At 47.4% G+C, this 21,612-nt stretch overlaps 1 protein-coding gene across 1 annotated transcript in view; it reads right to left on the bottom strand.

Moving 5' to 3' along the window:
* The window catches only part of WDR70 (WD repeat domain 70), a 672,355-nt gene that overhangs the window by 114,644 nt on the left and 536,099 nt on the right, over window positions 1-21,612 (bottom strand). Inside the window, exon 14 of the mRNA XM_063961183.1 lies at window positions 20,225-20,363. Within this exon, the coding sequence (XP_063817253.1) occupies window positions 20,225-20,363 (139 nt within the window). The remainder of the gene's footprint in view (window positions 1-20,224; window positions 20,364-21,612) is intronic.

The raw sequence follows: 21,612 nt of genomic DNA, 5'->3' as shown, positions 1-21,612 counted from the left end.
TTTCCTGACTCCAGCCGTTCTGGCTACATAAATCTTCAAAGCCCTGACTACATCTAGTAACTTGGAATCCTCCAAGTCACGAGTAGCCGCAGGCACCACAATAGGTTGGTTCAAATGAAAAGATGACACCACCTTTGGCAGAAATTGCGGACGAGTCCGTAATTCTGCCCTGTCCATATGGAAAACCAGATAGGGGCTTTTACATGACAAAGCCGCCAATTCTGACACACGCCTAGCCGAAGCTAAGGCCAATAGCAAGACCACTTTCCACGTGAGATATTTTAACTCCACGGTCTTAAGCGGCTCAAACCAGTGAGATTTCAGGAAACTCAACACCACGTTAAGATCCCAAGGTGCCACTGGTGGCACAAAAGGGGGCTGAATATGCAGCACTCCCTTTACAAACGTCTGAACTTCAGGTAGAGAAGCTAGTTTTTTATGAAAGAAAATGGATAGGGCCGAAATCTGGACCTTAATGGACCCCAATTCTAGGCCCAAAGTCACTCCCGACTGTAGGAAGTGAAGGAAACGGCCCAGCTGGAATTCCTCTGTAGCGCCATTCCTGGCCTCACACCCAGCAACATATTTTCGCCGTATACGGTGATAATGTTTAGCCGTCACGTCCTTCCTAGCCTTTATCAGCGTAGGAATAACCTCATCCGGAATCCCTTTTTTTTTTTACTAGGATCCGGCGTTCAACCGCCGTGCCGTCAAACGCAGCTGCGGTAAGTCTTGGAACATACAAGGTCCCTGCTGCAACAGATCCTGCCCTAGAGGCAGAGGCCATGGGTCCTCTGTGAGCATTTCTTGCAGCTCTGGATACCAAGTCCTTCTTGGCCAATCCGGAACAATGAGTATTGTTCTCACTCCTCTTTTCCTTATGATTCTCAGCACCTTGGGTAAGAGAGGAAGAGGAGGAAACACATAAACCGACTGGAACATCCACGGTGTCACTAGTGCGTCTACAGCAATCGCCTGAGAGTCTCTTGACCTGGCGCAATACCTCTGTAGCTTTTGTTGATGCGGGATGCCATCATGTCCACCCGTGGCAGTTCCCACCGACCTACAATCTGCGCAAAGACTTCTTGATGAAGTCCCCACTCTCCCGGGTGGAGGTCGTGCCTGCTGAGGAAGTCTGCTTCCCAGTTGTCCACTCCCGGAATGAACACTGCTGACAGTGCTCGTACGTGATTCTCCGCCCATCGAAGAATTCTGGTGGCTTCCGCCATCGCCACCCTGCTCCTTGTGCCGCTTTGGCGGTTTACATGAGCCACTGCGGTGATGTTGTCTGATTGGATCAGCACCGATTGGTTGCGAAGCAGGGTCTCCGCTTGACTTAGGGCGTTGTATATGGCCCTTAGTTCCAGGATATTGATGTGAAGGCAAGTCTCCTGACTTGACCACAGCCCTTGGAAACTTCTTCCCTGAGTGACTGCCCCCCACCCTCGGAGGCTTGCATCCGTGGTCACCAGGACCCAGTCCTGAATGCCGAACCTGCGGCCCTCGAGAAGGTGAGTACTCTGCAGCCACCACCGGAGAGACACCCTGGCCCCGGGGGATAGGGTGATTAACCGATGCATCTAAAGATGTGATCCGGACCACTTTGTCCAGTAAGTCCCATTAGAAGGTCCTCTCATGGAACCTGCCGAAAGGAATGGCCTCGTATGATGCCACCATCCTTCCCAGGACTCGAGTGCAGTGATGCACTGACACCTGTTTTGGTTTTAATAGATTCCTGACCAGTGTCCTGAGCTCCTGAGCTCTCTCTATCGGGAGATAAACCCTTTTCTGGTCTGTGTCAAGGATCATGCCTAGGAGAGGCAGATGAGCTGTAGGAACCAACTGCGACTTTGGAATATATAGAATCCAGCCGTGTTGCCGTTACACTTCCAGAGAAAGTGATACGCTGTTCAGCCACTGCTCTCTTGATCTCGCTTTTATGAGGAGATCGTCCAAGTACGTGATAATAGTGACACCTTGCTTCCGCAGGAGCACCATCATTTCCGCCATTACCTTGGTGAATATTCTCGGGGCCGTGGAGAGACCAAACGGCAACGTCTGAAATTGGTAATGACAATCCCGTACCGCAATTCTGAGGTACGCCTGATGAGGTGGATAAATGGGGACATGAAGGTATGATCCTTTATGTCCCGAGTCACAATAAAATCTCCCCCTTTCAGGCTTGTAACGACCGCTCTTAGCGATTCCATCTTGAACTTGATCCTTTTCAGGTATATGTTCAGGGATTTTAAATTCAATATGGGTCTGACCGAACCGTCTGGTTTCGGGACTACCACATGGTCGAATAATAACCCCCTCCTTGTCGAAGGAGGGTAACCTTGACCACCACCTGTTGAAGATACAATTTGTGAATTGCAGTTAACCCTATTTCCCTCTCGTGGGGGGAAGCCGGCAGGGCCGTCAGTGAGGAGGCATCTTCTCAAAGTCCAGCTTGTATCCCTGAGACACAATATCTATTGCCCAGGGATCTAACAGGGAGTGAACCCATTTGTTGTAGAACTTACGAAAGCGTGCCCCCACCGGGCCTAGCTCCGTCTGTGGAGCCCCAGCGACATGCGGTGGATTTTCATAGAGGCCGGGGAGGACTTCTGTTCCTGGGAACTAGCTGTGTTGTGCAGCTTCTTTCCTCTGGCAAGAAAGGACGCATCTCGGCCTTTCTTGTTTCTTTGTTCGAAAAGCTGCATTTGATAATGACGTGCTTTCCTAGGCTGTGCAGGAATATAAGGCAAAATATCCGAATTACCAGCTATAGCCGTGGAGACCAGGTCCGAGAACCCTTCTCCACACAATCCTCAGCCTTCCATATGCCACTTAAGTTGGCATCATCTGTCCATTGCATATTCTACAGGACACGTCAAGCAGAAATCGACATAGCTTTGACTCTAGGACCCAGTATACTCATGTCTCTTTGGGCATGTTTGATTATATATATCTCTTAAGACAGCATCTTTAATATATATACATATCTCTCTATATACATATATATATATATATATATACATACTAGGGTCTCAATTTCTGCTGAAAAGGTACCTGTCCACGCCGCCCCAGCGCTATAAACCCATGCCGACACAATCGCCGGTCTGAGTAGTGTACCAGAATGTGCACGCTATCTGCAGGATCCCTGAGAATAGCTAGGGCTACCTTCTGGGCAAACGTGACACCCTAGGGGAAGATTCCCATCACATCCTGGCCCTAGTGGGGAAAGGATACTGCCTGAGAATTCTTTGTGGGAAGCTGCAGTCTCTTGTCTGGAGATTCCCGCTCTTTTTCCTCATGAGAGGAGTGAAATTTACCTCAGCTTTCTTCCCCTTAAACATGTGTACCCTTGTGTCAGGGACAGATGAGTCATCAGTGATATGCAAATCATCTTTTATTACTATAATCATATATTGAATACTTTTCTGCCATTTTGGCTGTAACTTTGCATTATCGTAGTCGACACTGGAGTCAAACTCCGTGTCGATATCAGTGTTTATTATTTTGGATAGTGAACATTGTGAGACTCTGAAGGTCTCTGCGCCATAGGGACAGACATGGGTAGATTTCCTGTCTGTATTCTAATCTTTTGTGCAATAAATTCACCTTAGCACTTACACATATCCAAACAGGTGTCGGCGTTGTCGACGGAGACACCCTCTCACACACATATTTGCTCTATCTCCTCCTTAGCCTTTTAACTCAGACATGTCGACACACACGTACCGACACACCACACACACAGGGGATGCTCTATTTGAAGACAGTTCCCCCACAAGGCCCTTTGGAGAGACAGAGAGAGAGTATGCCAGCACACACCCCAGCGCTATATGACCCAGGAATCACACAGTAACTTAGTGTTAACCCAGTAGCTGCTGTATATATTGTTTTTACGCCAAATTTATGTGCCCCCCCTCTCTTTTTCACCCTCTCTATCGTGCTTCTGCAGGGGAGAGCCTGGGGAGCTTCCTCTCAGCGGAGCTGTGGAGAGAAAATGGCGCTGGTGAGTGCTGAGGAAGAAAGCCCCGCCCCCTCAGAGGCGGGCTTCTGTCCCGCGATTTTGTGTAAAAATAATGGCGGGGGCTCATGCATATTACAGTGGCCAGCTGTATATATGCTGCTTTTTTGCCAGGAGGTACTCAATAGCTGCCAGGGCGCCCCCCCCTGCGCCCTGCACCCTACAGTGACCGGAGTGTGTGGGTTAGTGTGGGAGTAATGGCGCACAGCTGCAGTGCTGAGCGCTACCTCATATGAAGACAGGAGTCTTCTGCCGACGATTTTGACGTCTTCTTGCTTCAACCCGCCGGCTTCTGTCTTCTGGCTCTGTGAGGGGGACGGTGGCGCGGCTCCGGGAACGGACGACCAAGGTTAAGTTCCTGTGTTCGATCCCTCTGGAGCTAATGGTGTCCAGTAGCCTAAGAAGCGCAACCTAGCCGCAGTTAGTAGGTTTGCTTCTCTCCCCTCAGTCCCACGTAGCAGAGAGTCTGTTGCCAGCAGAAGCTCTCTGAAAATAAAAAACCTAACTAAAATACTTTCTTATTAGCAAGCTCGGGAGAGCTCACTAAAATGCACCCAGCTCCTTCCGGGCACAGATTCTAACTGAGGTCTGGAGGAGGGGCATAGAGGGAGGAGCCAGTGCACACCAGTAGTACTAAATCTTTCTTAGAGTGCCCAGTCTCCTGCGGAGCCCGTCTATTCCCCATGGTCCTTACGGAGTCCCCAGCATCCACTAGGACGTTAGAGAAATCACAGTTAATACAATTTTCAGTGGAACTCACAGAAGAATTCCACAAAACATTCTGCCACCTGAGGAAGCGACTCAACAGTCTCTGATTCTTTACACATACAGTACTCCCATTTTATAGGTCTCTAATTCTTCAGACATACAGTACTCCCATTTTATATGTCCCTGATTCTTCACACATACAGTACTCCCATTTTATATGTCCCTGATTCTTCACACATACAGTACTCCCATTTTATAGGTCACTGATTCTTCACACATACAGTACTCCCATTTTATAGGTCACTGATTCTTCACGCATACAGTACTCCCATTTTATATGTCTCTGGTTCTTCACACATACAGTACTTCCATTTTATATGTCTCTGGTTCTTCACACATACAGTACTTCCATTTTATATGTATCTGAAGCCATCTATAAGCGACAGGTATTATTGGTTTAACCATAACAGCTACAAACAGACAGAAACAACAAAAACAGATTTCCTGGTATAAATAAAATGCCAGCTTTCCAATCTCTTCAATTGCAATAGTACATTAGACGTCAAATATGGTACTGGATCCATAATACACTATGTAGACAATAATAAGATTTTACTTACCGGTAAATCTATTTCTCGTAGTCCGTAGTGGATGCTGGGGACTCCGTAAGGACCATGGGGATAGATGGGTTCCGCAGGAGACATGGGCACTTTAAGAAAGAATTTAGGTTCTGGTGTGCACTGGCTCCTCCCTCTATGCCCCTCCTCCAGACCTCAGTTAGAGAAACTGTGCCCAGAAGAGCTGACAGTACAAGGAAAGGATTTTGGTAATCCAGGGCAAGACTCATACCAGCCACACCAATCACACCGTATAACATGAGTTTATAACAACCAGTCAACAGTATGACAAACAACAGAGCATCAGGTCAAACCCTGATGCAACCATAACATAACCCTTATTGAAGCAATAACTATATACAAGCATTGCAGAAGAAGTCCGCACTTGGGACGGGCGCCCAGCATCCACTACGGACTACGAGAAATAGATTTACCGGTAAGTAAAATCTTATTTTCTCTAATGTCCTAGTGGATGCTGGGGACTCCGTAAGAACCATGGGGATTATACCAAAGCTCCCAAACGGGCGGGAGAGTGCGGATGACTCTGCAGCACCGATTGAGCAAATAAGAGGTCCTCCTCAGCCAGGGTATCAAACTTGTAGAACTTTGCAAAAGTGTTTGAACCTGACCAAGAAGCCGCTCGGCAAAGTTTTAATGCCGAAACCCCTCGGGCAGCCGCCCAAGAAGAGCCCATCTTCCTAGTGGAATGGGCCTTAACTGATTTTGGCAGCGGCAATCCAGCCGCAAAATGAGCCTGCCGAATCGTGTTACAGATCCAGCGAGCAATAGTCTGCTTTTAAGCAGGAGCACCCAGCTTGTTGGATGCATACAGTATAAACAAAGACTCTGTTTTCCTGACCCTAGCCGTTCTGGCTTCATAAACCTTCAAAGCCATGACCACATCAAGCAACTCGGAATCCTCCAAGTCACGAGTAGCCACAGGCACCACAATAGGTTGGTTTATATGAAAAGATGGAACCACGTTCGGCAGAAATTGTGGACGGGTCCGCAATTCTGCTCTATCCACATGGAAAACCAGATAGGGGCTTTTATGTGACAAAGCCGCCAACTCTGACACACGCCTAGCCGAAGCCAAGGCTAATAACATGACCACCTTCCAGGTGAGATATTTCAACTCCACCGTTTTAAGTGGTTCAAACCCAGTGGGATTTCAGGAAACTCAACACCACGTTAAGATCCCAAGGTGCCACTGGAGGCACAAAAGGAGGCTGAATATGCAGCACTCTCTTTACAAACGTCTAAACTTCAGGTAGAGAAGCCAGCTCCTTTTGAAAGAAAATGGATAGGGCCAAAATCTGGACCTTAATGGAACCCAATTTTAGGCCCAAATTCACTCCGGACTGTAGGAAGTGAAGGAAACGGCCCAGCTGGAATTCCTCCGTAGGAGCATTCCTGGCCTCACAGCAATAAACATATATTCGCCATATACGGTGATAATGTTGAGCTGTCACGTCCTTCCTAGCCTTTATCAGCGTAGGAATGACCTCATCCAGAATGCCTTTCTCTGCTAGGATCTGGCTTTCAACCGCCATGTCGTCAAACGCAGTCGCGGTAAGTCTTGGAACAGACAGGGCCCCTGTTGCAACAGGTCCTGTCTTAGAGGAAGAGGCCACGGGTCCTCTGTGAGCATTTCTTGCAGATTTGGATACCAAGTCCTTCGTGGCTAATCTGGAAAATTGAGGATTGTTCTCACTCCTCTTTTTCTTATTATCCTCAGCACCTTGGGTATGAGAGGAAGAGGAGGAAATACATAGACCGACTGAAAAACCCACGGTGTCACCAGGGCGTCCACAGCTACCGCCTGAGGGTCTCTTGACCTGGCGCAATACCTCTGTAGCTTTTTGTTGAGGCTGGATGCCATCATGTCCACCTGTGGCAGTTCCCACCGACTTGTAATCTGTGCGAAGACTTCCTGATGAAGTCCCCACTCTCCCGGGTGGAAATCGTGTCTGCTGAGGAAGTCTGCTTCCCAGTTGTCCACTCCCGAGACGAACATTGCTGACAGTGCGTTTACGTGATTCTCCGCCCAGCGAAGAATTCTGGTGGCTTCGCCATCGCCACCCTGCTCCTTGTGCCGCCTTGTCGGTTTACATGAGCCACTGCGGTGATGTTGTCTGACTGAATCAGAACCGGTTGGTCGCGAAGCAGGGTCTCCGCTTGATGTAGGGAGTTGTATATGGCCCTTAGTTCCAGGATGTTGATGTGAAGGCAAGTCTCCTGACTTGACCACAGACCTTGGAAATTTCTTCCCTGTGTGACTGCTCCCCAACCTCGGAGGCTTGCATCCGTGGTCACCTCATCCGGAATCCCTTTTTTTTTTTTACTAGGATCCGGCGTTCAACCGCCGTGCCGTCAAACGCAGCTGCGGTAAGTCTTGGAACATACAAGGTCCCTGCTGCAACAGATCCTGCCCTAGAGGCAGAGGCCATGGGTCCTCTGTGAGCATTTCTTGCAGCTCTGGATACCAAGTCCTTCTTGGCCAATCCGGAACAATGAGTATTGTTCTCACTCCTCTTTTCCTTATGATTCTCAGCACCTTGGGTAAGAGAGGAAGAGGAGGAAACACATAAACCGACTGGAACATCCACGGTGTCACTAGTGCGTCTACAGCAATCGCCTGAGAGTCTCTTGACCTGGAGCAATACCTCTGTAGCTTTTGTTGATGCGGGATGCCATCATGTCCACCCGTGGCAGTTCCCACCGACCTACAATCTGCGCAAAGACTTCTTGATGAAGTCCCCACTCTCCCGGGTGGAGGTCGTGCCTGCTGAGGAAGTCTGCTTCCCAGTTGTCCACTCCCGGAATGAACACTGCTGACAGTGCTCGTACGTGATTCTCCGCCCATCGAAGAATTCTGGTGGCTTCCGCCATCGCCACCCTGCTCCTTGTGCCGCTTTGGCGGTTTACATGAGCCACTGCGGTGATGTTGTCTGATTGGATCAGCACCGATTGGTTGCGAAGCAGGGTCTCCGCTTGACTTAGGGCGTTGTATATGGCCCTTAGTTCCAGGATATTGATGTGAAGGCAAGTCTCCTGACTTGACCACAGCCCTTGGAAACTTCTTCCCTGAGTGACTGCCCCCCACCCTCGGAGGCTTGCATCCGTGGTCACCAGGACCCAGTCCTGAATGCCGAACCTGCGGCCCTCGAGAAGGTGAGTACTCTGCAGCCACCACCGGAGAGACACCCTGGCCCCGGGGGATAGGGTGATTAACCGATGCATCTAAAGATGTGATCCGGACCACTTTGTCCAGTAAGTCCCATTAGAAGGTCCTCTCATGGAACCTGCCGAAAGGAATGGCCTCGTATGATGCCACCATCCTTCCCAGGACTCGAGTGCAGTGATGCACTGACACCTGTTTTGGTTTTAATAGATTCCTGACCAGTGTCCTGAGCTCCTGAGCTCTCTCTATCGGGAGATAAACCCTTTTCTGGTCTGTGTCAAGGATCATGCCTAGGAGAGGCAGATGAGCTGTAGGAACCAACTGCGACTTTGGAATATATAGAATCCAGCCGTGTTGCCGTTACACTTCCAGAGAAAGTGATACGCTGTTCAGCCACTGCTCTCTTGATCTCGCTTTTATGAGGAGATCGTCCAAGTACGTGATAATAGTGACACCTTGCTTCCGCAGGAGCACCATCATTTCCGCCATTACCTTGGTGAATATTCTCGGGGCCGTGGAGAGACCAAACGGCAACGTCTGAAATTGGTAATGACAATCCCGTACCGCAATTCTGAGGTACGCCTGATGAGGTGGATAAATGGGGACATGAAGGTATGATCCTTTATGTCCCGAGTCACAATAAAATCTCCCCCTTTCAGGCTTGTAACGACCGCTCTTAGCGATTCCATCTTGAACTTGATCCTTTTCAGGTATATGTTCAGGGATTTTAAATTCAATATGGGTCTGACCGAAACGTCTGGTTTCGGGACTACCACATGGTCGAATAATAACCCCCTCCTTGTCGAAGGAGGGTAACCTTGACCACCACCTGTTGAAGATACAATTTGTGAATTGCAGTTAACCCTATTTCCCTCTCGTGGGGGGAAGCCGGCAGGGCCGTCAGTGAGGAGGCATCTTCTCAAAGTCCAGCTTGTATCCCTGAGACACAATATCTATTGCCCAGGGATCTAACAGGGAGTGAACCCATTTGTTGTAGAACTTACGAAAGCGTGCCCCCACCGGGCCTAGCTCCGTCTGTGGAGCCCCAGCGACATGCGGTGGATTTTCATAGAGGCCGGGGAGGACTTCTGTTCCTGGGAACTAGCTGTGTTGTGCAGCTTCTTTCCTCTGGCAAGAAAGGACGCATCTCGGCCTTTCTTGTTTCTTTGTTCGAAAAGCTGCATTTGATAATGACGTGCTTTCCTAGGCTGTGCAGGAATATAAGGCAAAATATCCGAATTACCAGCTATAGCCGTGGAGACCAGGTCCGAGAACCCTTCTCCACACAATCCTCAGCCTTCCATATGCCACTTAAGTTGGCATCATCTGTCCATTGCATATTCTACAGGACACGTCAAGCAGAAATCGACATAGCTTTGACTCTAGGACCCAGTATACTCATGTCTCTTTGGGCATGTTTGATTATATATATCTCTTAAGACAGCATCTTTAATATATATACATATCTCTCTATATACATATATATATATATATATATATACATACTAGGGTCTCAATTTCTGCTGAAAAGGTACCTGTCCACGCCGCCCCAGCGCTATAAACCCATGCCGACACAATCGCCGGTCTGAGTAGTGTACCAGAATGTGCACGCTATCTGCAGGATCCCTGAGAATAGCTAGGGCTACCTTCTGGGCAAACGTGACACCCTAGGGGAAGATTCCCATCACATCCTGGCCCTAGTGGGGAAAGGATACTGCCTGAGAATTCTTTGTGGGAAGCTGCAGTCTCTTGTCTGGAGATTCCCGCTCTTTTTCCTCATGAGAGGAGTGAAATTTACCTCAGCTTTCTTCCCCTTAAACATGTGTACCCTTGTGTCAGGGACAGATGAGTCATCAGTGATATGCAAATCATCTTTTATTACTATAATCATATATTGAATACTTTTCTGCCATTTTGGCTGTAACTTTGCATTATCGTAGTCGACACTGGAGTCAAACTCCGTGTCGATATCAGTGTTTATTATTTTGGATAGTGAACATTGTGAGACTCTGAAGGTCTCTGCGCCATAGGGACAGACATGGGTAGATTTCCTGTCTGTATTCTAATCTTTTGTGCAATAAATTCACCTTAGCACTTACACATATCCAAACAGGTGTCGGCGTTGTCGACGGAGACACCCTCTCACACACATATTTGCTCTATCTCCTCCTTAGCCTTTTAACTCAGACATGTCGACACACACGTACCGACACACCACACACACAGGGGATGCTCTATTTGAAGACAGTTCCCCCACAAGGCCCTTTGGAGAGACAGAGAGAGAGTATGCCAGCACACACCCCAGCGCTATATGACCCAGGAATCACACAGTAACTTAGTGTTAACCCAGTAGCTGCTGTATATATTGTTTTTACGCCAAATTTATGTGCCCCCCCTCTCTTTTTCACCCTCTCTATCGTGCTTCTGCAGGGGAGAGCCTGGGGAGCTTCCTCTCAGCGGAGCTGTGGAGAGAAAATGGCGCTGGTGAGTGCTGAGGAAGAAAGCCCCGCCCCCTCAGAGGCGGGCTTCTGTCCCGCGATTTTGTGTAAAAATAATGGCGGGGGCTCATGCATATTACAGTGGCCAGCTGTATATATGCTGCTTTTTTGCCAGGAGGTACTCAATAGCTGCCAGGGCGCCCCCCCCTGCGCCCTGCACCCTACAGTGACCGGAGTGTGTGGGTTAGTGTGGGAGTAATGGCGCACAGCTGCAGTGCTGAGCGCTACCTCATATGAAGACAGGAGTCTTCTGCCGACGATTTTGACGTCTTCTTGCTTCAACCCGCCGGCTTCTGTCTTCTGGCTCTGTGAGGGGGACGGTGGCGCGGCTCCGGGAACGGACGACCAAGGTTAAGTTCCTGTGTTCGATCCCTCTGGAGCTAATGGTGTCCAGTAGCCTAAGAAGCGCAACCTAGCCGCAGTTAGTAGGTTTGCTTCTCTCCCCTCAGTCCCACGTAGCAGAGAGTCTGTTGCCAGCAGAAGCTCTCTGAAAATAAAAAACCTAACTAAAATACTTTCTTATTAGCAAGCTCGGGAGAGCTCACTAAAATGCACCCAGCTCCTTCCGGGCACAGATTCTAACTGAGGTCTGGAGGAGGGGCATAGAGGGAGGAGCCAGTGCACACCAGTAGTACTAAATCTTTCTTAGAGTGCCCAGTCTCCTGCGGAGCCCGTCTATTCCCCATGGTCCTTACGGAGTCCCCAGCATCCACTAGGACGTTAGAGAAATCACAGTTAATACAATTTTCAGTGGAACTCACAGAAGAATTCCACAAAACATTCTGCCACCTGAGGAAGCGACTCAACAGTCTCTGATTCTTTACACATACAGTACTCCCATTTTATAGGTCTCTAATTCTTCAGACATACAGTACTCCCATTTTATATGTCCCTGATTCTTCACACATACAGTACTCCCATTTTATATGTCCCTGATTCTTCACACATACAGTACTCCCATTTTATAGGTCACTGATTCTTCACACATACAGTACTCCCATTTTATAGGTCACTGATTCTTCACGCATACAGTACTCCCATTTTATATGTCTCTGGTTCTTCACACATACAGTACTTCCATTTTATATGTCTCTGGTTCTTCACACATACAGTACTTCCATTTTATATGTATCTGAAGCCATCTATAAGCGACAGGTATTATTGGTTTAACCATAACAGCTACAAACAGACAGAAACAACAAAAACAGATTTCCTGGTATAAATAAAATGCCAGCTTTCCAATCTCTTCAATTGCAATAGTACATTAGACGTCAAATATGGTACTGGATCCATAATACACTATGTAGACAATAATAAGATTTTACTTACCGGTAAATCTATTTCTCGTAGTCCGTAGTGGATGCTGGGGACTCCGTAAGGACCATGGGGATAGATGGGTTCCGCAGGAGACATGGGCACTTTAAGAAAGAATTTAGGTTCTGGTGTGCACTGGCTCCTCCCTCTATGCCCCTCCTCCAGACCTCAGTTAGAGAAACTGTGCCCAGAAGAGCTGACAGTACAAGGAAAGGATTTTGGTAATCCAGGGCAAGACTCATACCAGCCACACCAATCACACCGTATAACATGAGTTTATAACAACCAGTCAACAGTATGACAAACAACAGAGCATCAGGTCAAACCCTGATGCAACCATAACATAACCCTTATTGAAGCAATAACTATATACAAGCATTGCAGAAGAAGTCCGCACTTGGGACGGGCGCCCAGCATCCACTACGGACTACGAGAAATAGATTTACCGGTAAGTAAAATCTTATTTTCTCTAATGTCCTAGTGGATGCTGGGGACTCCGTAAGAACCATGGGGATTATACCAAAGCTCCCAAACGGGCGGGAGAGTGCGGATGACTCTGCAGCACCGATTGAGCAAATAAGAGGTCCTCCTCAGCCAGGGTATCAAACTTGTAGAACTTTGCAAAAGTGTTTGAACCTGACCAAGAAGCCGCTCGGCAAAGTTTTAATGCCGAAACCCCTCGGGCAGCCGCCCAAGAAGAGCCCATCTTCCTAGTGGAATGGGCCTTAACTGATTTTGGCAGCGGCAATCCAGCCGCAAAATGAGCCTGCCGAATCGTGTTACAGATCCAGCGAGCAATAGTCTGCTTTTAAGCAGGAGCACCCAGCTTGTTGGATGCATACAGTATAAACAAAGACTCTGTTTTCCTGACCCTAGCCGTTCTGGCTTCATAAACCTTCAAAGCCATGACCACATCAAGCAACTCGGAATCCTCCAAGTCACGAGTAGCCACAGGCACCACAATAGGTTGGTTTATATGAAAAGATGGAACCACGTTCGGCAGAAATTGTGGACGGGTCCGCAATTCTGCTCTATCCACATGGAAAACCAGATAGGGGCTTTTATGTGACAAAGCCGCCAACTCTGACACACGCCTAGCCGAAGCCAAGGCTAATAACATGACCACCTTCCAGGTGAGATATTTCAACTCCACCGTTTTAAGTGGTTCAAACCCAGTGGGATTTCAGGAAACTCAACACCACGTTAAGATCCCAAGGTGCCACTGGAGGCACAAAAGGAGGCTGAATATGCAGCACTCTCTTTACAAACGTCTAAACTTCAGGTAGAGAAGCCAGCTCCTTTTGAAAGAAAATGGATAGGGCCAAAATCTGGACCTTAATGGAACCCAATTTTAGGCCCAAATTCACTCCGGACTGTAGGAAGTGAAGGAAACGGCCCAGCTGGAATTCCTCCGTAGGAGCATTCCTGGCCTCACAGCAATAAACATATATTCGCCATATACGGTGATAATGTTGAGCTGTCACGTCCTTCCTAGCCTTTATCAGCGTAGGAATGACCTCATCCAGAATGCCTTTCTCTGCTAGGATCTGGCTTTCAACCGCCATGTCGTCAAACGCAGTCGCGGTAAGTCTTGGAACAGACAGGGCCCCTGTTGCAACAGGTCCTGTCTTAGAGGAAGAGGCCACGGGTCCTCTGTGAGCATTTCTTGCAGATTTGGATACCAAGTCCTTCGTGGCTAATCTGGAAAATTGAGGATTGTTCTCACTCCTCTTTTTCTTATTATCCTCAGCACCTTGGGTATGAGAGGAAGAGGAGGAAATACATAGACCGACTGAAAAACCCACGGTGTCACCAGGGCGTCCACAGCTACCGCCTGAGGGTCTCTTGACCTGGCGCAATACCTCTGTAGCTTTTTGTTGAGGCTGGATGCCATCATGTCCACCTGTGGCAGTTCCCACCGACTTGTAATCTGTGCGAAGACTTCCTGATGAAGTCCCCACTCTCCCGGGTGGAAATCGTGTCTGCTGAGGAAGTCTGCTTCCCAGTTGTCCACTCCCGAGACGAACATTGCTGACAGTGCGTTTACGTGATTCTCCGCCCAGCGAAGAATTCTGGTGGCTTCGCCATCGCCACCCTGCTCCTTGTGCCGCCTTGTCGGTTTACATGAGCCACTGCGGTGATGTTGTCTGACTGAATCAGAACCGGTTGGTCGCGAAGCAGGGTCTCCGCTTGATGTAGGGAGTTGTATATGGCCCTTAGTTCCAGGATGTTGATGTGAAGGCAAGTCTCCTGACTTGACCACAGACCTTGGAAATTTCTTCCCTGTGTGACTGCTCCCCAACCTCGGAGGCTTGCATCCGTGGTCACCAGGACCCAGTCCTGAATGCCGAATTTGCGGCCCTCGAGAAGGTGAGCACTCTGCAGCCACCACAGGAGTGACACCCTGGCCCTGGGGGATAGGGTGATTACCCGATGGATCTGAAGATGTGATCCGGACCACTTGTCCAGTAAGTCCCATTGAAAGGTCTTCGCATGGAACCTGCCGAAGGAAATGGCCTCGTATGATGCCACCATCTTTCCCAGGACTCGAGTGCAGTGATGCACTGACACCTGTTTTGGTTTTAATAGGTTCCTGACCAGTGTCCTGAGTTCCTGAGCTTTCTCTATCGGGAGATAAACCCTTTTCTGGTCTGTGTCTAGAATCATGCCCAGGAAAGGCAGACGAGTCGTAGGAACCAACTGCGACTTTGGAATATTTAGAATCCAGCCCTGTTGCCGTAACACTTCCAGAGAAAGTGCTACGCTGATCAGCAACTGCTCTCTTGATCCCGCTTTTATGAGGAGATCGTCCAAGTATGGGATAATTGCGACCCCTTGCTTCCGCAGGAGTACCATCATTTCCGCCATTACCTTGGTAAATATTCTCGGTGCCGTGGAGAGACCAAACGGCAACGTCTGAAATTGGTAATGACAATCCTGTACCACAAATCTGAGGTACGCCTGATGAGGTGGATAAATGGGGACATGAAGGTATGCATCCTTTATGTCCAGAGACACCATAAAATCCCCCCCTTCCAGGCTTGCGACGACCGCTCTCAGCGATTCCATCTTGAACTTGAACCTTTTCAGGTATATGTTCAGGGATTTTAAATTCAATATGGCCTGACCGAACCGTCCGGTTTCGGGACTACAAACTTGGTCGAATAATAACCCCCTCCTTGTTGAAGGAGGGGAACCTTGACCACCATCTGTTGAAGATACAATTTGTGAATTGCAGTTAACACTATTTCCCTCTCGTGGGGGGAAGCTGGCAGGGCCGATTTGAGGTATCGGTGAGGGGGCATCTCTTCGAATTCCAGCTTGTATCCCTGAGACACAATATCTATTGCCCAGGGATCCAACTGGGAGTGAACCCACTTGTGGCTGAAATTTCGAAGACGTGCCCCCACCGGGCCTAGCTCCGCCTGTGGAGCCCCAGCGTCATGCGGTGGATTTTGTAGAGGCCGGGGAGGACTTCTGTTCCTGGGAACTAGCTGTGTTGTGCAGCTTCTTTCCTCTGGCCCCTGCCTCTGGCAAGAAAGGACGCACCTCGGACTTTCTTGTTTCTTTGTGATCGAAAGGACTGCATTTGATAATGTCGTGCTTTCTTAGGCTGTGCGGGAATATAAGGCAAAAGATCAGAATTACCAGTTATAGCTGTGGAGAACAGGTCCGAGAGCCCTTTCCACACAATTCCTCAGCCTTGTAAGGTAAACCTTCCAAATGCCTCTTAAGTCGGCATCACCTATCCATTGCATGTTCCACAGGACACGTCTAGCAGAAATCGACATAGCGTTGACTCTAGAACCCAGTAGACTAAATGTCTCTTTGGGCATGTTTTATATATATATATATATATATATATATAAGACAGCATCTTATATATATATATATATATATATATATATATATATATATTTATATATACTTACATATATATATATATGTTCTAGTGATAAATCAGTTGCGCCTTCAGTGTTTGTGAATAAAACGTTGCAAATCCTTAAGTGATAGTTAAAAAATGCGTACCAGACATATGCAGAACATTCGCCTTGTTTATGGTGTCTTTGCATCTGGATGTTCCTTACTCGTACTAACTCTCCGTTCCCATCCGTCCAGGCATTGGTGTGGAGTTTGTACGTATATGCAAGACAATGTGTCAATATACTGCTCTTAGAAAAGTGACTTGGTGCTATTTTTGTGCAAAGTTAGCAGTAAAGTGAATATGTGCAGAGAAAGTGCTGTAAGTGCTTATTAAAAATATATGAATAAAAATGAATATATTACTGGCAGTGTGCTAGTTCCCTTTTTTTCTTAGGTAATGTGCTTAAATACCATTTCTTAAGGGTGCAACACCATATAGCTCAGTATTCAGAGGAGATCTATAGAGGAGGTATATTTATATGAGGCACTTACATCTAGAGTTGCAATGAATTAAAAAGATGCTGCCGTCATTCCGTCATCAGACTTATATACCTCTCTATTGTATTCCGTATAGAAGTGCTTCTTGCGAGCCAGATAATAAGATGTGCTCTTGCAGCAGTTCTGTGCTACACACACTTCCTCCTCCGTCCCTTAGCTTTGTGTATGTGTCTCTGAGCCGCACCCACACAGCTCCAGGTTCTCCGGTCACTCACATCTTATTATCTGGCTCGCAAGAAGCACTTCTATACGGAATACAATAGAGAGGTATATAAGTCTGATGACGGAATGACGGCAGCATCTTTTTAATTCATTGCAACTCTAGATGTAAGTGCTTCATATAAATATACCTCCTCTATAGATCTCCTCTGAATACTGAGCTATATGGTGTTGCACCCTTAAGAAATGGTATTTAAGCACATTACCTAAGAAAAAAAGGGAACTAGCACACTGCCAGTAATATATTCATTTTTATTCATATATTTTTAATAAGCACTTACAGCACTTTCTCTGCACATATTCACTTTACTGCTAACTTTGCACAAAAATAGCACCAAGTCACTTTTCTAAGAGCAGTATATTGACACATTGTCTTGCATATACGTACAAACTCCACACCAATGCCTGGACGGATGGGAACGGAGAGTTAGTACGAGTAAGGAACATCCAGATGCAAAGACACCATAAACAAGGCGAATGTTCTGCATATGTCTGGTACGCATTTTTTAACTATCACTTAAGGATTTGCAACGTTTTATTCACAAACACTGAAGGCGCAACTGATTTATCACTAGAACAAATTTGAAAACTAAGTTCCCTTGGGAATTGGACATTTTGAAATCTGGTTGCGACACCATTTAATCTGGGAGTGTTCTCTAAATAATTTAATAATTTGCTTTGCACTATTTCATGTGTAACTTATGATCTCCCATCTCAGGGATATCTGGTTATAGAATATTCAGGTTGTAGCGCTATCTGCACTTTTTGTACACAATATATATATATATATATATATATATATATACATACATACATACTATGGTCTCAATCTCTGCTGATAAGGTATCTGTCCACGCTGCTACAGCGCTATAAACCCATGCCGACACAATCGCCGGTCTGAGTAGTGTACCAGAATGTGTGTAAATGGACTTCAAAGTACTTTTACTGCATGCTATCTGCAGGATCCCTGAGGATAGCAGTTAAGTCAGCGCTACCTTTTGGGTAAACGTGACAAGCTTTGTCCACCCTAGGGGAAGATTCCCATCGTATCCTGGCCCTAGTAGGGAAAGGATACTCCCTGAGAATTCTTTGTGGGAAACTGCAGTCTCTTGTCTGGAGATTCCCGCTCTTTTTCTTCATGAGAGGAGGTAAATTTACCTCAGCTTTCTACCCCTTAAACATGTGTACCCTCGTGTCAGGGACAGATGAGTCATCAGTGATATGCAAAACATCTTTTATTACAATAATCATATATTGAATACTTTCCTGCCATTTTGGCTGTAACTTTGCATTATCGTAGTCGACACTGGAGTCAGACTCCGTGTCGATATCAGTGTCTATTATTTTGGATAGTGAGCATTGTGAGACTCTGAAGGTCTCTGCGACATAGGGACAGACATGGGTAGATTCCCTGTCTGTTCTCTAATCTTTTGTGCAATAAATTTACCTTAGCACTTAATTTCACATATCCAAACAGGTGTCGGCGTTGTCGACGGAGACACCACTCACACACACATTTGCTCCATCTTCTCCTTAGGGGAGCCTTTTACCTCAGACATGTCGACACACACGTACCGACACACCACACACTCAGGGAATGCTCATCTGAAGATAATTCCCCCACAAGGCCCTTTGGAGAGACAGAGAGAGAGAGTATGCCAGCACACACCCCAGCGCTATATGACCCAGGAAAAAACACAGCAATTTAATGTTTACCCAGTAGCGCTGTTATTATCTGCGCCGAATTATGTGCCCCCCCTCTTCTTTAAAACCCTCTCTTCTACCGTGGTATAAGCAGGGGAGAGACCGGGGAGCTTCCTCTCAGCGGTGCTGTGGAGAAAAACATGGCGCTGGTGAGTGCTGAGGGAGAAGCCCCGCCCCCTCGACGGCGGGCTTCTGTCCCGCTAAAAGTGTAAAATTGGCGGGGGCTCCTGCATATATACAGTGTCCAGCTGTATATATGCTCCTTTTGCCAAATAAGAGGTTTATATTGCTGCCCAGGGCGCCCCCCCTGCGCCCTGCACCCTTACAGTGACCGGAGTATGTGAGGTGTGTGGGAGCAATGGCGCACAGCTGCAGTGCTGTATGTTACCTCAGTGAAGACCACGGAGTCTTCTGCCGCCTGTGAAGTCTTCTTTGCTTCTCATACTCACCCGGCTTCTGTCTTACGGCTCTGCGAGGGGGACGGCGGCGCGGCTCCGGGATCGGACGGCGAGGGTGAGATCCTGCGTACGATCCCTCTGGAGCTAATGGTGTCCAGTAGCCTAAGAAGCAGGACCTAGCTTCAGAGAGTAGGGCTGCTTCTCTCCCCTCAGTCCCACGATGCAGGGAGTCTGTTGCCAGCAGAGCTCCCTGAAAATAAAAAACCTAACAAAATACTTTCTCTCAGCAAACTCAGGAGAGCTCACTGAAAAGCACCCAGCTCGTCTGGGCACAGTATCAAACTGAGGTCTGGAGGAGGGGCATAGAGGGAGGAGCCAGTGCACACCAGAACCTAAATTCTTTCTTAAAGTACCCATGTCTCCTGCGGAGCCCGTCTATCCCCATGGTCCTTACGGAGTCCCCAGCATCCACTAGGACGTTAGAGAAAAGTGATTGGACACCGACAGCAAATAGATCCACGAGACGTTATTGACGTCAGTACTCTGTGGATCCACCACGTGCAGTGATTACTGCAGACCCCCTTCTTGGCAAACTGTCCACAATTTCCTGCACAACTGCACGCGGTATGTTTTGCCATTCCGCCTTAAGTACGGTGATCAACTGCGGCACTGAAGAAGGTTGAGGAACACACCCGCTGCTCCAATTCATCCCAGAGGTTCTCAATTGACTCTGGGCTGGCCAGTCCATGTGTGATACCGAATTTTCTGTATACCAGTCCAGCGTCGCCCTGGAAACATGACATTGCGCAGACTACAATGATCCTCTTTTCAAACTCGGTTAACCCCTTTTCAGGCAAGCCATTTCATTAGCAAATGATCTAACCAGTGCCACTCTACCCGTTTTATCTCTTAACGGACACGTGTCTGCGGTAGGAGCACACCATTTCGCTTGCGTGGGGTGGGTCCAATCACTTCTGACTACATAGTGTACCTGTATCACACCGGAACACAGCACCAAAATCGGCATCACAGGGTTCGTACTCCCATACGATAACTACAACAGTAGATGTACATAGAACATAAAATGACACTTAATTTGTATACCCTTCATCAAGAACAATAATACGATTAAAGACACTCACGGCATCAGTGACAGGAATTTCATAAATCTTCTTGAAATCCACCATGTCAAAGAACAACAGTTTCCCGCTACCTTCCCCTTTCTTAACAGAGGTTCCAGTGATGAGGAGTTTGTCGTCCGGGCTGAAGCAGCAGTCTGTCCTGTAGCAATGGGAAAGTAGCAATGAATCAAAGGTGCAAATAACGGACAATAAATGTTTTCACTTATAGTGTATGGTCACCTACTGTACTATGAAGAGCCCCAGAGCTGGGAACCCATCTAGACAGCAGGTGGTATTTTTCAGCTTGGCAAACCAAAAGATTGCACCCACTTTGGGGCAAATTTATAAGATTAAAATAGATGTAGAGCTAAACTCTGAATACCCAGTATTTATTTCCATGGTGGGGACACCTCCGTGCCGTGCAGTGGCCCTCGCCTCCCATACCCAAGGTAGCTTAATCACTGTTCGTGTGCTATATGCAGATACAAAGAGTATTTTACCTGAATCCAAAGCAATAAAACTATATACATACATACACGTTCATGGACTCTGCACTCCCTATAAATAGCATTATTTGGTCCGGTGCCCTCATCCCTAAGGCAGTATACATGTCCATTTGAAGGATGCGGCACTCAGGACTCAATCACAGGTACACAACACAAGTAATCGATTACTCACGTTGTGTACCTGTGATTGAGTCCTGAGTGTCGCATCCTTCAAATGGACATATATATATATACAGTATATATATATATATATATATATATATATATATATATTTATTCACTCATTGCTTTGCATCATAGTTTCTCTAGGACTAGTGGCCTAATTCATGTTTGTAAGGAATTGCACAGGCGCAATTCTGTGCAATTAAAATGCAAATGCAGCAGATGCGTCTGTAGGAGATAGATGCATGCATTTGCGAGTTCTGAGTGATGTGTCAGAGGACGCAGACTTGGATCACCATCACGACCATCGGTTGCGATTCATGATGTTTCCAGGCAGTGGTCAGCCTGCATAAGATGAAGTTACTCAGGCTGGCCATGGGAGCCGGATACCCGGGTCCAGTAATACCCCTTTTCCACTGTCATAAATATCCATATGAACGTGCAGCAACCCGGGATATTGTGCAGTGTGAAAGCACTAGGATGAAATAAGACGGGTTGATACGTGCTCAACCTGGGTAGCGAGCCGGGTTGAGCATGTGTTCAACCGGGCTTGCTGTGCAGTGTGAACAGGTAAGCCGGGTTGATGCGACCCAGGACCCGCTCACTGTATAGGAAGAGGCAGCGCTTGGAGATCCTTATCTTACCAAATCACGTCACGAGACTGCACTGATTAATCGGATATGCAACACTCGTATATCTGTGTGCAACAGAGTCAGAGTCTGCATATACAACACAACTTTA

The sequence above is a fragment of the Pseudophryne corroboree genome, chromosome 1 (genome assembly GCF_028390025.1).
Source record: "Pseudophryne corroboree isolate aPseCor3 chromosome 1, aPseCor3.hap2, whole genome shotgun sequence".
Taxonomy (NCBI): domain Eukaryota; kingdom Metazoa; phylum Chordata; class Amphibia; order Anura; family Myobatrachidae; genus Pseudophryne; species Pseudophryne corroboree.
The sequence above is the reverse complement of the archived record's forward strand: the minus strand, read 5'-3'. Positions and strand labels throughout refer to the sequence as shown.